Below are 19,776 nucleotides of genomic sequence, written 5' to 3'. Positions count from 1 at the left end.
CAAGACTGCTACCACAGATACAGTAACGACACCCACATCAACGACACCTGCCACCTCGGAAAGAACAGCATTGCCCATCGCCTCAACAACACAAATAACCAAGACTGCTACCACAGATACAGTAACGACACCCACATCAACGACACCTGCCACCTCGGAAAGAACAGCATTGCCCATCGCCTCAACAACACAAATAACCAAGACTGCTACCACAGATACAGTAACGACACCCACATCAACGACACCTGCCACCTCGGAAACAACAGCATTGCCCATCGCCTCAACAACACAAATAACCAAGACTGCTACCACAGATACAGTAACGACACCCACATCAACGACACCTGCCACCTCGGAAACAACAGCATTGCCCATCGCCTCAACAACACAAATAACCAAGACTGCTACCACAGATACAGTAACGACACCCACATCAACGCCACCTGCCACCTCGGAAACAACAGCATTGCCCATCGCCTCAACAACACAAATAACCAAGACTGCTACCACAGATACAGTAACGACACCCACATCAACGACACCTGCCACCTCGGAAACAACAGCATTGCCCATCGCCTCAACAACACAAATAACCAAGACTGCTACCACAGATACAGTAACGACACCCACATCAACGACACCTGCCACCTCGGAAACAACAGCATTGCCCATCGCCTCAACAACACAAATAACCAAGACTGCTACCACAGATACAGTAACGACACCCACATCAACGACACCTGCCACCTCGGAAACAACAGTATTGCCCATCGCCTCAGCAACACAAATAACCAAGACTGCTACCACAGATACAATAACGACACCCACATCAACGACACCTGCCACCTCGGAGACAACAGTATTGCCCATCACCTCAACAACACAAATAACCAAGACTGCTACCACAAATACAGTAATGACACCCACATCAAGGACAACAGAAAGTAAGGCAGACATCTCGTCTTCAACCAATTCCTCTACAGGAAGAACAATGACACTAGCCAACATTGAGTCCCCATCCTTGAGTACCACTGGTCTATTGACCCCCACCACCGAACTCAGCTCCACACTCGCTCTTTCCAGCACCTCACCCCTCCACAGAAATATCATCCCATTTTCCCCTCCATCTTCCCCAACCACAGAGCCAGTCTCCACTTCGACTGCAAACACTAGCCCTATGTCCACCCTGATTACCACCATCCCCGCTACACACCCAACTTCCGGCCCTTCAACTCCCACTTCTCCTCCCACCAGGTCCACAACAGAAATCACCACTCCCACGCACACTGAAGCTCCTGTCACCTCGATCACAGCCACTTTTCCCATTCTAGCTTCAACCACAGAAGTAGCCCAGTCTGGGACCAAAAGCATGGTAACAGCACGCACCTCAATAACAGCTCTCAGTACTTCGAGTGTTTCTCCCTCAACACCTTTCCCTGAATTGATTACTTCTACTAGTGCAATAAGTACCCCTTTTAGTACCATCATCTTGTCTTCAATACCTGAAATAACAATATCATCTCTATCTTCCATCAGCACAAGTTCACTGGTCTCTACGACAAGTAAGTCTTTTCCTACCTCCTCTCATGTGTACAGTACAGACATCACAGGGTCTTCTCTCACTGCTTTTCCTACTTTTTCCTCATCTGAAACTGCAAGAACTTCTCTCACCACTTCTCCCCAAAATGGTAGCCGTCGTCTTACCCAAACCACCACCATGTTGACTCTTTCTTCCACTACCCAATGTCCAGAATCAATATCGGTTACAATAGTGTCTGCCTCTCCCACTACACCATGTATAGAAGTGGGTCCAAATCCTGAAGTTACTTCTACGCCCACCATCCCATTATCAGTTTTTACCTCTACTACTGAGAGGGCCACCTATCCCAGTTCCACCACCAGGACAACTGTGTTCCCTGCAAAAACGGACACTTCTACTTCCGTTTTCGAAACTGACCCCACTGACATGACTGATGCACCTAGTTCTATCAGCACTGGAACCATCCCCATTAACACGGATTTCACGAGCACACAAAGACCCACCAGTGGCACCTGGATCAGCACCAACTTTGTAACTACCCCACGTGTGCCCGGCTCCACTAGCCTCCCAGTTACCATGAAACCAAGTAGCAGCTTTTCAACTACCATGATGACTTCAAGCAAGCTGACGCCTCACACCTCACACATCACCAGCGCTCCAGGGATACCAGCGGCTACCACCAAGACTCTCTCCACCCTTACGTCACCCAGGACAACTTTGACCACGACTCAGATGACCACACAGTCTAGGTTGACCACCACCCCAGGTTGGATCTCCTGCCTCCATGTGGCCTCTCCTCCCTCTCCTGCTATATTCCCATGACCAAGGTCAATTCTGTCCTGAACTTCTTGTTTTCCTGTGCTCCCCAGGCACTTGTGACAATGGTGGCACCTGGATGCAGAGCCAGTGCTCCTGCCCCAGCACTTTCTCTGGCTCCCGCTGTGAGTTTGCCGCGGAACAAATAGATGTGGGTGAGTTGCTCTCTGCACTTTCTCTCGGGAGGTGCCACTGACTCTAATGGGCCCAATCATTTTGCTGAATCCCTTCATCCTTGCTTTCTGCCTCATGCTCTCCCCTACCCCATACCATGCCTAATCTCCACCCTCACCTCCAGGAGGTCGCTGGGACCACTTTCTTTCCTGGGACCTCCTCCCAGTCTGGGCTGCTTTGAGTTGTATTAGGTTCTAATTTCTGCTGTAACAAATTGCCACAAACTTAGCAGATGAACATTGCAAATTTATTATTGTACAATTCTGTACATTAGAAGTCTGACATGAGTCTCGCAGGGCTAAAATCAAGGTGTTGGCAGGGCTGGGTTCTTTCTGGAGGCCCTAGGAGAGAATCCATCTCTTTGCCCTTTCCAGGTTCACAAGTGGCCCACATTCCTTGTCTCAAGGCCCCCTCGCTCCATCTTCAATGACAACAGCTTTGCATCTCTGTGCCTGTTTTCCATACTCACATCTTCCTCTGACTGATTCTGACTTCTGCCTCCCTCTTCCACTGCTAAGGACCCTTGTGATAATACTCGGACCACCCAGATAGTCCACATTAATTTTCCCATAATGAGGTCAGCTGGTTAGTACCCTTAAATCCATCTGCCACTTTGATTCCTCCATGCCATATAGCATAAGATATTCCCAGGTTCTGGGGATTAGACATAGGCATCTTTGGGGGCCATTATTCTGCTTCCCATTGGGGCAGACGTGGGAGAGACTACAGGCCTGACTGCTGGACATCCTGACTTTCAGTGTTTCTCACATCTCAGGACAACTCATTCCAGAATTCCTGCCTCTCTCCCTCCTGCTGTTCAGTCAGTTCTCAGGGAACATGGAGAGGGGCCACAGGATTAGCCTCTGGGTCAGGGTGGTGGTGGTGATATCAGACAGGAGTGGATGGTGAAGTGACCAGAGCAGGGAATGTTGTGTGCAGACAAAGTGGACGCTGAAGTGGGCATGGAGGTTTCTGTCGACCAGAAGTTCTCCCCGGACCTTAATGACAACACTTCTAAGGCCTATAGGGATTTCACGGACACCTTCCGAGATCAGGTGAGGGGGAAGGGGAGGGAACTCAAAGGTCTGCCCCTGGAGTTGAGCTTGGGTCCCTGGGTACCCTCTGGTCTGGATGTTCAGATGTGAGCCCAGGATCCTTGGCATTTCAGATGAAGAAGGTCTACCAAAATGTGGAGGGGTTCAAGGAGGTGGTGATCCTTTCTCTGAGGTAGGAGACCCTTCTGGCACTGTGGAGACAGTGTCAAGTGGTGGGGGGGATGAACTAAGAAGTGCTGGAGAAGACATCCCTTGCTTTTGGAATCGTCAGATGTCATAAAGAGAGGGATGGAGTGAGGATGCAAACGAAGCACTCTGTAGAGGGTATTTTTCAGTAATTTTCTGGAGTCATTTCTCTGTAGGAGGGATGTCACCCCTACTCTCAAAGCATGTTGGAAGGTGAATAATTCAGTGGGACAAACAGGGAGGCGGTGCATGAGGGATGATGCCTGGTATCTGGTCTATAGCTGGTCTCTCTCTAGTTGGCACCTGGTCTGCTGGATGGGTCAGCAAGAGGGAGGCAGAGAGCCCAGGAGGGCCTGGTTTGATTATGGCTTGAGGCAATGCCAAGAGAATGTCAATCATTCCTTGTCCCACCTACTCAGGCTGATAAAGGCAGAGGTGCTGGACATAATGTGTCTGGAATCCCAGCTCAATGCCCACTTCCTGCCAACACCCATATAGTTGTGGTTGGTCTGGAAGTGCCCTTCTACGGACCTATGATGGCCTGGGCCTGGGCACCTTTTAAGGCTCCCTGCCCCCTTGCCCCCCCTCAGGAATGGCAGCATTGTTGTGGACTACCTGGTCCAGCTGGAGTTACCCTTCAGCCTCCAGCTGGAGAGCGAGTATGAGAATGTGAAAGTGGCCCTGAAGGAGGAGCTCCAGACTTTCAGCCAGAATAGCAGCTGCGGGAAGGACCAGGGTGAGCAGAAGCTGGGGGCCTTGGGCTGCAGGGAGGGGCCAGGGTCACAGCCACCGTCCCAGCCTGCTCCACAGGGTGAGCAGAAGCTGGGGGCCTTGGGCTGCAGGGAGGGGCCAGGGTCACAGCCACCGTCCCAGCCTGCTCCACAGGGTGAACAGAAGCTGGGGGCCTCGGGCTGCAGGGAGGGGCCAGGGTCACAGCCACCATCCCAGCCTGCTCCAGCGCAGACAGGGTCCTTCTGGGGTCAGGTGCCAGCCCTGTGGTACCTCTGGCAGGTTGGGAGAAGAGACACAGGTCCCCAGCCAACTGGGTCAAGGATGGGGCTAAGGAGGGGCTCACCAGAACCTGGGTGCTGTGGAAGAGACAGTTCTGCTCAAGGTTTCCAGGGTGGCTGAGGACCCCTGACTATTCAGGGGACATGAGGGAGTCCAAAGGGGTCTTCCCTTGTTGCCCATTCACACCTCCTCCATACTGACAGAGCCCTCTCTGCCCCTCCCTGTGCCTCCCCCCAATTCCACCTGTGCCTCTGTGTCTCCCCCACCCGCCCCCAGTCTTGTGTTTTAAGCCTGATTCCATCAAGGTGAACAACAACACCAGGACGGAGCTGTCCCTGGAAGGTGAGAGGTTGGGCAAAGGGCTAAGTGGCTCCAAGAGGCCATGACCCCTCCCACAAGGGACATCTGTCCACTGAAATTCCCTAGGGAGGATGGGGAGACCTTCTGGGGAGGCAAGTGATATGGACCCGGCAGTGCTGCCTGCCTGGCCCTTGTTAGTAGCTTCCACCTGAGGACCAGCAAAGAAGGTGAGGAGAGGGTGAGGGGCCTGCCCTTCCCTCATCTAATCCCAAGGTCTACCCCTCGACACCCCACCCTCGGAAATGTAGTCCTTCTCATTCATTTTCAGAGTCATTTCATAGCCTGGCCCCAGAGTAGAGTGGATGAAGTCTTTGCCTCTGCAACCCCCTTCCTATCCCCCAGCCATCTGTCGCCACGCTGCTGCCGTGGGCTACGAGGATTTCTACTTCCCCTTGGTGAAGGAGAACAAGCTCCTCTGTGTCACCAAATGCACGGCGGGCGTGGACGGCGCCATCGACTGTCGTCAGGGCCAGTGCGTTCTGCAGAGGAGCGGTCCTTATTGCCGGTGAGGCCCCGCCCACAGCCAGCTGAGCCAATCACCCGACCCCGCTCAGCCGGCGCCGCCAGAGGCCCCGCCCCCTGGCCCCCGGGTCACCCACCTGCTAGTACCTGCGTGGTCCAGGGGCACTAGCGGACCAAGCCCAGGAGGTGGTGAGGGCGTGTGACCTGTGACACGCTCCCCGCAGCTGCTTCTCCACGGACACGCACTGGTTCTTGGGCTCGCGCTGCGAGGTGACCATCTCCTGGAAGGCGCTTGTCGGAGGCCTGGCGGGGACCGCGGCGCTGCTGCTGCTGCTGCTGCTGGGGGCGCTGAGCGTCTTCGTCGCGCGCTCGTGGAGGAGGCGCGGCCAAGGCGGAGGCCTGTGAGTGCGCTGGAGGTGGAGGGCTGAGGGCCGCAAAGGGGTCCCAGACCGGGCGGCCCTGCCCTGACGATGCAGCGCCCGCCTGGCAGGTCCTGGGACGACAGGAAGTGGTTCGAGACCTGTGATGAGAACACCGTGAAGACTTTTTCTAACCTGGGCTTCGAGAATGACAGAACAGGTGAGTCCTGTCTCCTGGGGAAGGGAGACGGGGGCTTCCCTGGGTACCATTTTGGCCTGGGCAGGACAGGAGGACCTCTCTTGCCCAAGACAGGCATATACCTCTTGCCCCAGAGTTTGCTTCGTGGCTTCCGCGCCCCCTTCTAAGGCCCAGGTCGTGCACAGGCCGTCCCCGCAGGGCAGGCGCAGGGGCACAGGAGCCCCCTTGGCCCTGCCTTCCTGACGTTTCCTTCCCTCCTCTTTGCTCCCCACATCTTCCCTCTCCCCACCACCGCCCCCCCCCCCCCCGCCCGTTCTCTTTTCTCTCTATTTAAAGATGAAAACTTCTATGTGGCCTTGGAGAACGTGGACACTAATATGACGGTGAGGGGCAAGGTGGGGTGGCGGTAAGGAGTGCTCCCAGGTCCAGTTCCCGATGCCCCCCTTCTCAGGACAGGGGCCGGGCAGGGACAAGGAGGCAGTGACCTTCTAGCCGGCCTCTGCTGGGTGACTTCCTCTTCTCACTGCCTGTCTCACAAATTCTGTGGCAGCTGCACTTCCACAAACCTGAGGTGAACTTGACCTCTCTGTGAGCTCCACACTGCCTTCTCCACGCTGCCGCGGACAGTGCAGGGAACCATCTGCACTGCCTCTGAAGAGATGGCTGTGAACTCCTGCGGCTCAGTCTCCTGGTTTCCTTGGGCAGCATCAGACTCCCCCCTGACCCCTATCTTTCTCCCAACTTGTGTGAAACCCACCTGGAGACCCAGTTCAAATCCAGGCTCTTCCACTCTGGGACCTTGGGCAAGTCAGTCACTTCTCTGAATCTCGGTTTTGTCACCTGTAAAATGAGTGTGGCCGGGCTTCCCTGGTGGCACAGTGGTTGAGAGTCTGCCTGCCGATGCAGGGGACATGGGTTCGTGCCCCGGTCCGGGAGGATCCCACATGCCGCGGAGCGGCTGGGCCCGTGAGCCATGGCCGCTGAGCCTGCGCGTCCGGAGCCTGTGGGATTATTGTGAAAACCAGATGTGCTTGGTCAGACCTCTGTCCCAGTGCACCTTCCTGTGTCGGCCCTCATGCTTACATGGCTTCTCTGAGATCCCCAGTCCCCATGTCCTTCCCCAGGGCTCAGGCCTCCATTTCTCCTTTTCCTGGGCGCATGCCTACTGCCGGGTCCTCACCCTGTACATGCAACCAGCCTGCAGCCCGCCCCATCCTCCTACCCTCTCCTTATATAACTCCCCTTGCACCCCTTGCCCCCATCCCTTAAACTTTCTCCCCTCTGAACCCACTTCTTAAGTCACTTCTCCCCCACAGCCCAGTGCCCAGCCCTGCATCTCCCCCAGTTTCCGTACTTTCCCCTTCCCCATCCCTGTACCCTCAGCCCTAAATACCCCCCTGCCCCCCGCATCTCAGTGCCCCAGTCCTAAATCCTCCCTCCTCTTCTCCCCCCATCCCTAGCTAGGTACAGATGCCCTCTGCATCTTAGGACCCCCAGGTGGTGCTCCCTAGGCCAGGTCCCCCATTATGAGGCTCCATTCTTCCTGTTACCCCCAGGTCCCTGAGGATGAGAGGAAGTGGGGTCCTGAGGTGGGAGAGCTCCTCCAGCACCTCCTCCTCATTCCCCTAACTCTCCCTCCCCTCCCTCAGTGCTTCCCCCCATTCCTACCCCCTTCCCCACCCCTTCCTCCCTTCCTCTCCCTGGTCTCACCCCCATCCCTGCAATAACCTCTGGAGACAGAAGCCCCCAACCTCCTTTGCAGGAAGACCTCACTCACCTGGGGACAGGAAGTCTGCAAGTCTCCCGTTCTCCCAACTGAACATAATATAGCATTTATTGTAAAAGAAACTGCTCTGTGTCTTTCTTTTTCTCACACTCTGGTGCTTCCACTCGGTTGAGGAACAAGGATGTCAGGAGATGTAGGAGGGCCTGGAGCGCAGGTTTCTCCCAGCAAGGAATGAAGGGTTCCGTGGGCAGCTCTCAGGGACCATGACTGTCCTCAAAGGGAACGTCGAGATCGGAGGACCCATTTTCTCAGGGAATGGGTGGGAGCAGGTGGTGGGAGCCTGTTGGGTTTGTCATCTGTGCCCCTTGACGTTAAGAGCTTACGGCTGAGTCAGGGAGGTGGGTGACTCCAGCTGAGCCAGCTGTCATTGGCGCTGATAGGTGAGCCAGGCATCCCGAAAGACCTTGAGACTGCAAACCTGGGTGGCAGACACACTCACGCCAGGGCCTGCCACGCCGGGGGCTGGGGCCCTCTTGTTTCCACTTCTGTGGGCAGCAGCAGACTGTCGGACTGAGCTGAGGGTGGTCAGGGCTGGCAGAACGAGGTTCTCCGGGTGGGGGTGTCGGAACGACCCCCGGGACCTTTGTCCAGGACAGGAGAGAGACTGACAGTGGCCAGTGTGTGGGTAGAGACCAGGACCATGAAGCCTCAGGTGCGAGCGGAAGTCCCACCCAGGAGAAGCGCTGGTGGTCAGAGGGGGCCCGGGGGAAGGCACTGCCCTTCTTCAGAAGGGGCCCGCTCAAAGTGGGTGATGAGGAAGGAAGACCCGAAGGGGGGCCTCTTGGGAGTAAGGGCGGAGGGTCCTTCACTTGGCCTGGTCCCTCTGGCAGCTCCTTCTAGGGTTCTGTTGACTCTCCCTCCATAGTCACCGTCTCCCTGGGTTTCTTGGCCCTCGCATCTTGGCAACCATCGCGCACTCACGCCTCTGCTGCCTGTCCCTTCCTCCTGCCCTGCCCCTCCCATGACTCTGGCTTCCACACTATAGAGATCCCGCAGAGGGAGGTTCAGGTCTCTTAGAGAGGAGGAGGGTTGACCGGCTGCCCTTTGGCCAACTCCCCGTGTCACCCACCAACCCCATCGTCTCACCTCCACCCGGGGCCAGGCAGTGTCCTTCCTGAGGCAAAGGTCTCTGGGCTCCTTTATATGGTTGACCCCTCCCTGGGAGGCACTCGTTTCTTAGTTTCTTCTGATGTGCGAAGATCCTACACCCAGGGCCTCACTCTCAGGGAGATGCTGGCGACCTGGATCCTGTCAATGGCTCTCTGGCTCTGGGCGTCCGACGCTGCCACATCCACGACATCAGGTGAGTGAGATACAGCCCGAGCCCCGCGGTGGTCCCGGTGTGTGCCGGCCTCAGGCAGGGCTGCAGGTGGCTAGCCTCCCTTCTTCCTTCCCTCCCTCGCTTTTCAGGGGAGGGGGCTGCCCAAGGGCTGGACACCCAGGCCATGACCTCATCCCGCCTCTGGAAGCTAAAGGGGTCACCCCGGAGACCTGCGGGTGAGGAGGAAGAGGCCTGGACTGTGCTGTTGAGAGTTTGCACCAAGCCCCACCCCGGGGCTGAGTGGGAGCTGGAATCCACCCATTCTGTTCTCCAGGCTTCCCCCTGGGAAAACAGGGGGCTCTGCCTGCCCTCATCCTGGGGTCTGCCCCAGCCTAAGGGTCGGCTCTTTCCAAACCTCACAGAGACACTGCACAGGCTGCCAGCCCTGGCCAGGGAGAGCAGGAGTCCACGGGGTGTCCAGCAGCTTCCCTCCTTGCCTGGGGAGAGCCTCAGGGGTGCCAGGGACAGCCCCTCTGGTTAGAAATGGCTGAAAGGCTGAGGGAGAAACAGACTCTGTGGTCCGTGTTAAACCTTTTCACGGCCGTTTGTCTGGGAAGAGACTGGTTACAAGCTGAGTCCCATGGGTTCCCTCATGCGGAACAGACTTTCTGGTTCCCCCGAGACAGGGAAGTGCCCTTGGGAAGGGGTGGGCAGGGCAGATGCTGGGGTGAGGGGCATTGGGGGAGTGAGCCCAAGGTGCCAGGTGAAAGAGGCATCTCTTGAGTTGAAGGACATGCATGGTGTGTGATGAGCGGTGGCAAGTGGGTGGGTGGGTGGGAGGGTGGGAGCTGCGGCCGGGGGCCTTGGAGGTCTTCAGGGCGGCTGTGAGAGAAGCCACGCAGGAACTTAGGCCCCTAGGGGCCACCTCAGCTGACCATGCCTTAGTGTACTTCTTCCTCCCCTACCAAGACATGTTGGGGGCAGCAGCACTGGCTGGGAGAAGCCAAGGGGAGAGGAGCCAGGACTGGGGGTGTGAACTTCGTGGCTTTAGGGACATTATGAAAATATGTTAATTAAAGACATTTTAGCCTTAAGCTAATATACAGAGAAAAGGAAGCTATGGAAGGGGGTCAACCTTAGGAGGGGTCCTCCCATCCCTGCTCCCCAGGCAGATGCTGAGGAGGGGGATGGTGGGGATGACGATGACAGTGATGAAGGACCCAGAAATCAGCAAGGGTATTGCCTCTGTTTCTCCCGCCATGCCTTCGAGACAGCCACCCACACAAATTATTGCAAGGTGCTCATAATCGCATGGAAAAGACCATGTTGAATCCATTAGAACGCCAAGGAGTCAAAAGCATCTATCTTTGATAAATGCACAGAGCCATCAGGAGTGGGGAGTTCAGGCAAGTAGGGCCATTCTGGGGGACACCAGGTCTGATGATACCCCAAGCCCCCCAGCCCCCTACTCCCAGAAGGCTCTGCTATTTACAAAGCCATTTCAGAGCATGTAGCCTGTATGACTCATCAGGAAAATTATGAAAGGAAAGGAAGGCAGACAGGAAAGAGAGACTCAGAGAGGGTGAGTGACTTACCTGGGACCAGCATGACCCATGATTATATGATAATTAGCAGGACCTCACCCGTATGATACTAGGTTTGTGCTGCCCTGACCCCGCACTGGAGGCCCTCCGCCCTCTGCAATACCTCCATCCCACTGCGTGCATTCTGGGTCCTCTTCAGAAGTCAGATCAGAGACCGCTGGTGGCATATGTGGTTTTCTTTGTTTCTCATCTGCTCCCTCCTCTTGGTACCCCAGTTCACCAAGAGGACTGATGAAGTCTTGGACAACTGAACAGTGGGGAGAAGGAATGGCAGCCTGAGAAAGTAGAAAAACACTGCAGGGCTGTGCAGGGGAGTCGAGGTGTAGGAATGTCCCAAAGGTGAGGGGCATGTGCCCGGTGGGGAAAGCAGGTTGGTGAGGGAATACCTTTGGGTAACAGGAGCATCAAAACCAGGTGGAGGCTTTTAGACACCAGAGGACCTCCAAGGACAGAGCAGGGGTGGGTCACCCCTGCCAGGACAGATGCAAAGAGGGACGTTGGGAGCCATCCTGGCATGAGGCCATGGGGGTCCAGCTGGGAACCCAAGTTCCTTGGAAATAGAGAGGAAGGTCCCTCTTGATGATGGGCACCAAGATAGATGGTTCTAGAACCTGTGTGACTGGGGAGCAGGAGATTCTTTTTGGTGGTTGACAAAGGGCTCCAGGCAGGCCTGTTGAGCTTGGGCTGAGCATGGGATTTCTGGAGGGAGCTTTCCTAGAGGCCTGGGACTCAGGAAGGAGGATAAAGAGAGGGACATGGTCTAGAACTCTCCATTCTCCATGTGCTGCAAGGGCCGCAAAGACCACACAACACCAGGGATCAACTTGAGGATTGGAGTCTGTGTCCTGTTTTGTGTACATGAAGCTCCAGAGTGTTCCTAGGAAGGGTGGGGGAGAGGACTGCTCAGGATGGCAGCAGGGAACCTCAAGGGGTCAGAGTTCTGGAGTCTAGAAAGGTGAAAGTGGAAGTGGAAACGTCCGGTGTATAAAAGTGTGCTGGGGCTTCCCTGGTGGCGCAGTGGTTGAGAATCTGCCTGCTAATGCAGGGGACACGGGTTCGAGCCCTGGTCTGGGAAGATCCCACATGCCGCAGAGCAACTAGGCCCGTGAACCATACTGAGCCTGCACGTCTGGAGCCTGTGCTCCGCTACAAGAGAGGCCGCGATAGCGAGAGGCCTGCGCACCGCGATGAAGAGTGGCCCCCGCTTGCCGCAACTAGAGAGAGCCCTCGCACAGAAACGAAGACCCATGACAGCCAAATAAATAAACAAACGTGGGGTTTAAAAAAAAAAATAAAGTGTGGTGAAGGCCACAACAGACTTGTTCACAGTAGACAAAGGGGCAACCTTTGAAGCGTAGGTGACATAAATTTAGAGCAATTAAAAGGCAGTAGTTGTATTTTTTTGTTTTTTTTTTGTTTTTGCTGTTATGGATAAAGCCACTACAGGTCTTGTACACATTTTTGGATGGACACGTGCACTCATTTCTCTTGGATTTATAATTGGAAGTAGAATCACTGAGTCATAGGGGGGGCTTACGTTTAGTGTTTTACGCAGAGTAATAAACTTACTCATTCAGCAAACACAGGAGACCTGGCTCTTCCCAGGCAGGTACTCTGAACCAGGTAGGATGAATAAGGCCAGTTTATAGTCTTGTTTATTAGACAGAAACACGGGAACGGGGCAGAAAGAACCACAACCCAGGGCTGCTGCTGAGGCTCCGAGAGGGGCCCCGGTGGAGGAGGGTGAAGGGGGTACCACTCAGAGGCTGTCCGCCTGGGCTGATCTGGGAGCCTGTAGGGAGAGGTGACACTGGAGTTTGCTGGCTGACGGGGAGTCCAGGGAGGGAGTAGTAATAGATGCTCAAAGCCTTTAGACAATTTCAGAACTGACAAAGCCATACGTAGCTATGGACAGAACTGGAATAGTGACAAACAGATTCCCTGGGTACAACACATCAGGAAGCCACGCCTCCCGCTGTCTGGGTGTGACACTAATGATCAGAGCTGCTGGTGTTCACTGAGGGCCTACTATGTGCTAGACAGTGTTCTAACTGATATCTCAGTTAAATTTCCCAGCGACCCTGGGAAGAAGCACTGTTACTGATTTCTGTTTTATACATGGGGAAACTGAGGCATGGAGATGTTAACTAGTTCAAGGCTTCCCATCTATCAGGTGGAGGAGCCAGGATGGGAACCCCCGCTGTCAGGCTCCAGAGCCCACATTCTTTACCACTTGCTCTAACTGGGGGTGTCCGTGTGTGTTAGTTTCCTGAGGCCGCTACAACAAATTACGATAGACTTTGTGCTTCAAACAACAGAAATTTATTCTCTCATAGCTATGGAGGCCAGAAATCCGAAATAAGGTATCATCAGGGCCTGGTCCCTCCAGACGCTCTCATTGTCCCTTCCAGCTTCGGTGGTTCTTGGCGTTGCTTGGCTGTGTGGCATCACTCCAACCTCTGCATCTGTCTTCTCATAGCCTGCTTCCCTGTTTGTGTCAAGTCCCCCTTGCCTTTCTCTTATAAGGACACCAGTCATTGAATTTAGGGCCCACCCTAAATCCAGGATGATCTGATCTTGAGATCCTTAACTTAATTACATCTGCAAAGACCTTATTTCCAAATAAGGTCACCCTCAAGGGTATATGGGGATTAGGACTTGGACATATATTTTTGGGGGACATAATTCAACCCACTCTACCATGCTTCTACAGTAATCAGAGCAACAGCCCTTCAGGGAGGCAGTGAGCAGGGGCAGCGGCAGGTGGCACTGGCTGCTGGTGCTAGAAAGCCGGGAAGCCCATTCATTCGCCACAGGTGTGTGCAAGGCAGGGGGTGGGGGGCAGAGGCAAGGTGGCCCCGGCCTTGTCTCACCCCTAAGGTGACTCTGCCAGGTGGGAATGACCTTCCAGAAAAGGAGACAGGCCCAAGTCACTGAGGTTGTGTGTGGCAGGGCTGAAAGTACACCCAGGACTGAGTGACACAGCCTAGTGGCCCCCACATGGCTTCTCTTGTAGGATATTCTAGAACAGTGGTCCCCAACCTTTTTGGCACCAGGGACGGGTTTTGTGGAAGACAATTTTTCCACGGACAGGAGGTGGGGAGCGGGGGGTTGGTTCAGGCGGTATTGCAAGCAATGGGGAGCGACGGGGAGCGGCAGATGAAGTTTCGCTCGCCTGCCCGCGGCTTACCTTCTGCTGTGCGGCCCGGTTCCTAACAGGCTGCGGACTGGTGCCGGTCCACGGCCCGGGGGTTGGGGACCCCTGTTCTAGAATGAGAAGGGTGGTGAAGGCAGGCATCATTCATCCCCATTTTCCGGGGGAAATGGAAGTTCAGAGAGGTTAACTGCACAAGATCCCGTAGCCGGGTAGCACCTGCCCTCACAGGTGTGCCCCCCGCTCCACACCCCACCCTTCAGGGCTGCTCCCATGGACCCCGCTGAGCCACCACAAGCAGAAATGTGTTTTGGAGGTGGTAGGAGGGGACCGTCTCCTATCGAGGTGGCGATCTTCAGACTTGTCCCAAGGTGTTTTCGAGGGCTTTTCCCCAAGAATGCCACCAAGTGAAAAACTTGCTTGGCAAACCAGCCGCCTAACTCAAATGATTATCTTTTAAAGAAAGAAGCAATAAGAACTGTACACAGGACAAGAAAGTAAAATTTTACTTGTTTGGTAGGAGAGCTGGTATCTTGGATGGCTAGTGCAACACAGACATTAGATCATTTTTGTTAAAGCATTTTGATCACAAAGGTGTGGGGAATCCCAGCTTGGGAATTATTAGTGATTTTGCATGAGTTCTCCAAGGTACTGGGCACACCTAAGTTTTAATTTTTACAGCATATGCATTTATTATGTTTAGACATTATATCGTGAATGCCTATTTATGGTAGAACATTTAGAAAATATAGACAAACAAAAGGAGGAAAATCTCTCTTAAACTTACCACTCAGATAAACATTGCTAACATTTTGGTCTTTTTCTGAATAGATATTTAGATTTATTCTAGGGGCAGTTTCTGTTTCAATGGCTGATTAATATTCTATTTTATGGAATACGCTAGTCCTCTAACTGGTCTCCTATTCTTTTATTCTTGGACAGGTTTTCCCCAATCTTTCATAGATAATGATGCAATAAACCTTCTCGTAAAACATTTTTTAAAAAAATCTGCATCAGATTACTTTACTTTAGGGTCAGTAACTAGAAGTGGAATCATTAAAATGGTATGACTCTGCCACAATCCCTGATGCACATTTTCAAAATTATCCTTTAGAAATATGATACTAAGCTAACGTCCATCAGCATCTTATTCCCCAACCAATACCAGCTACGTTACTTAACATCACAGAGGGGGGTGCAATGTGATACGCTTACCAGTGAAGTTGACCATTCTCTTCTCATAGGCTTATTGGCCATGTACATTGTTTCTGTGGAGAATGTCTGTGTTTTTCCTTTGCTCAGCTTCCTGGTGGAACATCTTCTGACCCTGGAGGTTGACTTTGGGAAGGAGTTTGCTCAACTTCTCTGACGCATCCTTTGGGGATGACGTGACCACCGGAATCTCAGGCTGGGAAGGTTCTGAAGCTCTTCACAGGGCACTGTCTAGGGTGCCTTTTTCTTGTCCCTCCCAGAAATGAGTGAAAGCCTTGGGCATGGACGAGGCTGCTGCCGGGGAGGTGGGGGATATGGCAGAGCCCTTATCTTTTTTTTTTTTTTTTTTGCGGTACGCAGGCCTCTCACTGTTGTGGCCTCTCCCATTGCGGAGCACAGGCTCCGGACGCGCAGGCTCAGCGGCCATGGCTCACGGGCCCAGCCGCTCCGCGGCATGTGGGATCTTCCCGGACCGGAGCACGAACCCGTGTCCCCTGCATCGGCAGGCGGACTCTCAACCACTGCGCCACCAGGGAAGCCCCAGAGCCTTTATCTTGAGGGTCTCAGTTAGACAGTGAGCAGGAAAGAACAGCACCAGGGAGGAGAAGGGTGGTTAGGAGGCAGTGGTGTCTTAGGACCTGAAGGAGATGAGAAATTCCAGGAGGAACGGCAGCCTGGTGAAAAGGACAGGGATTTGGGCACTCAAGCTGGTCGGCAACTATAGCGAAGACGTGAGTGGCAGTAAAAGGGAGTAAATGGTGTGAATTCAGGAATAAAGACCAAAGACAGCCTGTCCAGAGGCCATGCCAACGAGTGTCCTGGCCTTCACTGGGGCCCCCGGCGTCCCACTATGTAACTGCCGTGGGCTCATCAGTCAATCTCCATGCCTCTGCCCTCACTGCCCTTCACTCCAGGGCTCTGCTCCTAAGGCACAGCTGTGATCATGGCCTTTTGCTGGATGTTCTCCACTGTTGCTGAGTCAAGTCCAGAGCTGGCTTCACACCCACCTTGCCAGCCTTCCTTCTGCCCCCTCTGGTCTCTCAGTATTTAGCTCTGCCCCAAACATGTACTCTGAGCTTCCACACATGCTGTTCCCCCCGCCTGAAACGTTTTCTTTGCTCTTCGCCACTCGAGAAACCCTTTTCTTGTGCTAAAAGTAAAACCTACCTTCAGATTGTGCTTGAATTCTACCTAACCAGCTGGGTGAACTTGGAAAGTATTTAACCCTTTCCTTGTGCTAAAAGTAAAAGCTACCCTCAGATTGAGCTTGAATTCTACCTTCCAGCTGGGTGAACTCAGAAAATATTTAACCCTTAGACCCTCAATTCAGGTGTGAAACAGGAATATTCATGTCTACCTCCCAGGGTTGCATTAAATAACTAAGAAGAAGTGTCAGGTAGACGTTCCAGTATTCATTCTCTCCTTTACTCAAGACGTGCTCATGGAGCAGCCACTCTGGTTCAGGCTGAACGGGGCAGAAATGTTCTCTATGTGCTCAGAGAGGGGCAAAGGGAATTACATACACAGTCATTGAGTTACAGTTGTGATATGGCTACACAGGAATTTGATAGGCCGCCAATAAATGTCACCTCTCCCCACCCCTATTTATTCTTTGTGACTCAGTTAGGGACACGATAATAAATTGCCTTTATATGCTTTCTCATTGTTTGACTTTCTCAGCAAAAATAGTCTACTTTTATAACTTAAAAAGTCCAGTAAAATTTGTAATGCCTAAGTCCACAAAACCCCTTCTTTTCAAAGAAGAAGGGAAAAAGACAGCTTCGATATTACTTTCTTTTCAAAGCCTTCTGAGAAAGGCAGAAGGGTGGTTCCCTCCCTCTCCCACCCTGTTGACTCCCACTGTCCCTTCAAATGGGCCTTGACTGCCCCCGAATTGCGCTGGGGGGCCAGGACACCCCGTGAGGGGTAGGGGCTCATTTGTCCGCCAGCCTGGGTTTACTCTGAGCCCTGCTACCCTCTGCTTTGGGTTGACCAGAGGCCCCATGTGTGGTCTCTCTCTCTCTCTCTCTCTCTGATCCTCTTCATACCCAAGCCCCAGGGAGGCCCCACCTCCACCCTTGGCAGCCTCTCAGCTCAGCCGCTTCTCTTCCCCATGCTGAATTAGGCAAAACCTAACTCCGTAGGCAGGAGAATTGGGCAAAACAAACATATCTACTGACTTAAAAACAACCAAGCAATCTTGTCAATTTTTTACATTACTTTAGAATTCCACAAATCATAGGCATTATGCCACCTTTGACCCGAACTGCCTTAATCAACGATTTGATATCACTCTTCCCCTAATGTTCTTTTTCTTTTAAAAATTTTTTTTTTATCTGCCTGCTCCTGGTCTTAGTTGCGGCATGCGGGATCTAGTTCCCTGACCAGGGATCGAACCTGGGACCCCTGCATTGGGACCATGGAGTCTTAGTCACTGGACCACCAGGGAAGTCTCTCCCTTAATGTTCTGATGGTAGCTCTGCAAAGCCAACGATCCAGAACTGTTGGTGTGAATGACATATCTTCGCTAATTGTCTACTACCCTGGCCTCCAGTCCTGGTCCAGCTCCTGGCCTCTCCCTGTGACTGTCTGCCTCTTTTAGGACCCTGTGAAAATGGGAGCATCTGGGAGGGCGGAGGGTGCCACTGCCTTGACGGCCTCCACAGTCCTCTCTGCCAGGGGCCAAAGTCCACCTTCCTGAGATGTGAGAAAGATGCAGCCCCAGGGCATCTTTGCAGAGGAGTGGGGGACCGACAGGAGGGACAGGAAGTCACATGCCCTGCCCTCTCAAGGAGGTTTCTATACACCATCCTGTGGAATTCCTAATAATCCCTAGATTTATGGCACAATTGTCACAAAGATTCTATCCATATTCCATCTTATTCGTCTTATAGGCAGGGTGAAGAGGAGCCAGAGATTATAGTCCCAACTTCCATAGGAAAATAGAGTCTCACATGTGCAGTCACATGTTCTTAGTGGCACAGAGAACACAGAAGAAGCCCTCCAGTCCCAGGGTGCAAGCCCAGCTCCCATTATCAGAGAGCTGCAGCCCATCGAGGGGGCTGTGGGACCAGGGTGGAGGAAGAGCTCATCTGGGCAGTCGCCGGGGTCACAGGACAGCCAGGTAGTGGTGGTAGTATTCCAGGTAGAGTGGCTAGCCTCTGTGTAAGTATATCTGGAGAGAAAGGACAGGGGATGAATTATCCACAGTAATGGGTGACTGCCTTAGCTCTCCTGTTCCTCCTGGGTCAGTGGGAAGTGCTGGGGTAGAGGAGGAATCTCACATGTAAAGGATTGTGAAGAGAGATTTGTCAGACTAAGTGTCAGTCACATGACGGAAGGTGAGTGTGTGGCCTGCAGATCACAGGATGTGAGGGGCAAAAGGAATGTGCAGGGGGTGTGTGAGTACTAATATCAGCTTGAATTTATGCAGGAGTGCCAAAGGAAATGAACATGTCTCTGGGTGCCTGGGAGGAATGTACAGGCAATATTGGGTAACAGTATACATATATATTTGATATGGAGGCATTCTTATTTAAGGTGTTTGCAGATGACACTGTGGGTTGAGAAAAATCATATACACGTATATATGTATATATATGTGTGTATGTATATATGTGCATATATATGAACATACAGATTTGTCAAAATCCACAGCCATACAACTAACAATTCAAGTCATAAATCACATTAACCCCCAGAATATTAGCTAGTGATACTTTGCCCTATAAATAAACTACTATACTCAACAGAAGAGACAAAGGTCTAGATCACCATTGGTAAATTATCCATATCTACAGATGCCCCTGACATAGGGGCATCCTATACCCCTGAAAAGGAAAGCCATGCTTCAGTGTCATAGGCTGACAAGCTATGTCCCAGGCAGCCTGGGACAGACTGCCATTAAACTCAGTAACAAAATCACATACCAAAGTATCATCTCTGAGTTTTCCCAATTCACTGTGTCATCTGCAAACACCTTAACCAAGAATGTCCACAAAACAAGTCCCGGTGATGGACCGTCAGCCATAATTACTACCGGGCAATCCACTTTTCCTACAATACTCTAAGAATTATCAGTTCCATCTGCCACCTTCCATACTACTGATAATATAAGAGCTTCATCACCTTCTGGTTCTGGTGAATCAACCACCACTCAAGTCTTTGGACAAACAGCCATGACATTCACTAAAGAAACAATTCTCTAGACACGTTTCAGATTTGTTAACAACAGTCCTCCGACCACCTATACCGAAAGTGATGGAAGAACTGCATCCCCTGCAAGTCCTCATCAACTGTCTACCACTTATTTTATTCCAGGAGAGACATCCACAACTTGCAATCCAAGTTCTGCTTCCAGCGAAAGCACTGTGAGTTCCACCACGACTTCCACTTGGTCAGAATCCACCATCTCTTCTGAGGGTTCCCACATCACAGGCCTTCAGAGTTCCACCACCACTTTGGGCTGGACTGAATCCACAGTCTCTACTGAGGGTTCCCCAACCACAGGGGATGGGAATTCCCCCACAAATTCTGGATGGTCTGAATCCACAGTCTCTTCTGAGGGTTCCCACACCAGAGGCTCTGGGAGTTCCAC

General features: G+C 52.8%; 2 protein-coding genes across 3 annotated transcripts in view; both read left to right on the top strand.

Moving 5' to 3' along the window:
• LOC101278554 (mucin-12) overlaps positions 1-19,776 on the top strand; it is a 42,653-nt gene that overhangs the window by 11,665 nt on the left and 11,212 nt on the right. The gene's annotated exons all lie outside the window — the stretch shown is intronic.
• LOC117200941 (mucin-3B) lies at positions 709-7,989 on the top strand. 2 transcript variants are annotated; one of them, XM_049699777.1, is made up of 10 exons: positions 709-2,306; positions 2,410-2,511; positions 3,470-3,585; positions 3,699-3,757; positions 4,362-4,507; positions 5,059-5,124; positions 5,485-5,647; positions 5,829-6,005; positions 6,095-6,183; positions 6,713-7,989. In XM_049699777.1, exons 1-10 carry the CDS (start codon positions 917-919, stop codon positions 6,730-6,732), a joined length of 2,328 nt encoding a protein of 775 aa, XP_049555734.1. In that variant the 5' UTR covers positions 709-916; the 3' UTR covers positions 6,733-7,989. The 2 variants fall into 2 exon arrangements, 1 of the variants encoding a protein (XP_049555734.1); XR_004482770.2 differs by lacking the exon at positions 6,713-7,989 and adding an exon at positions 6,499-6,548 and having other exon boundaries at positions 5,829-6,183.

This window comes from Orcinus orca, chromosome 16 (assembly GCF_937001465.1).
Source record: "Orcinus orca chromosome 16, mOrcOrc1.1, whole genome shotgun sequence".
NCBI lineage: Eukaryota > Metazoa > Chordata > Mammalia > Artiodactyla > Delphinidae > Orcinus > Orcinus orca.
This window is presented reverse-complemented; position numbering and strand designations above follow the sequence as displayed.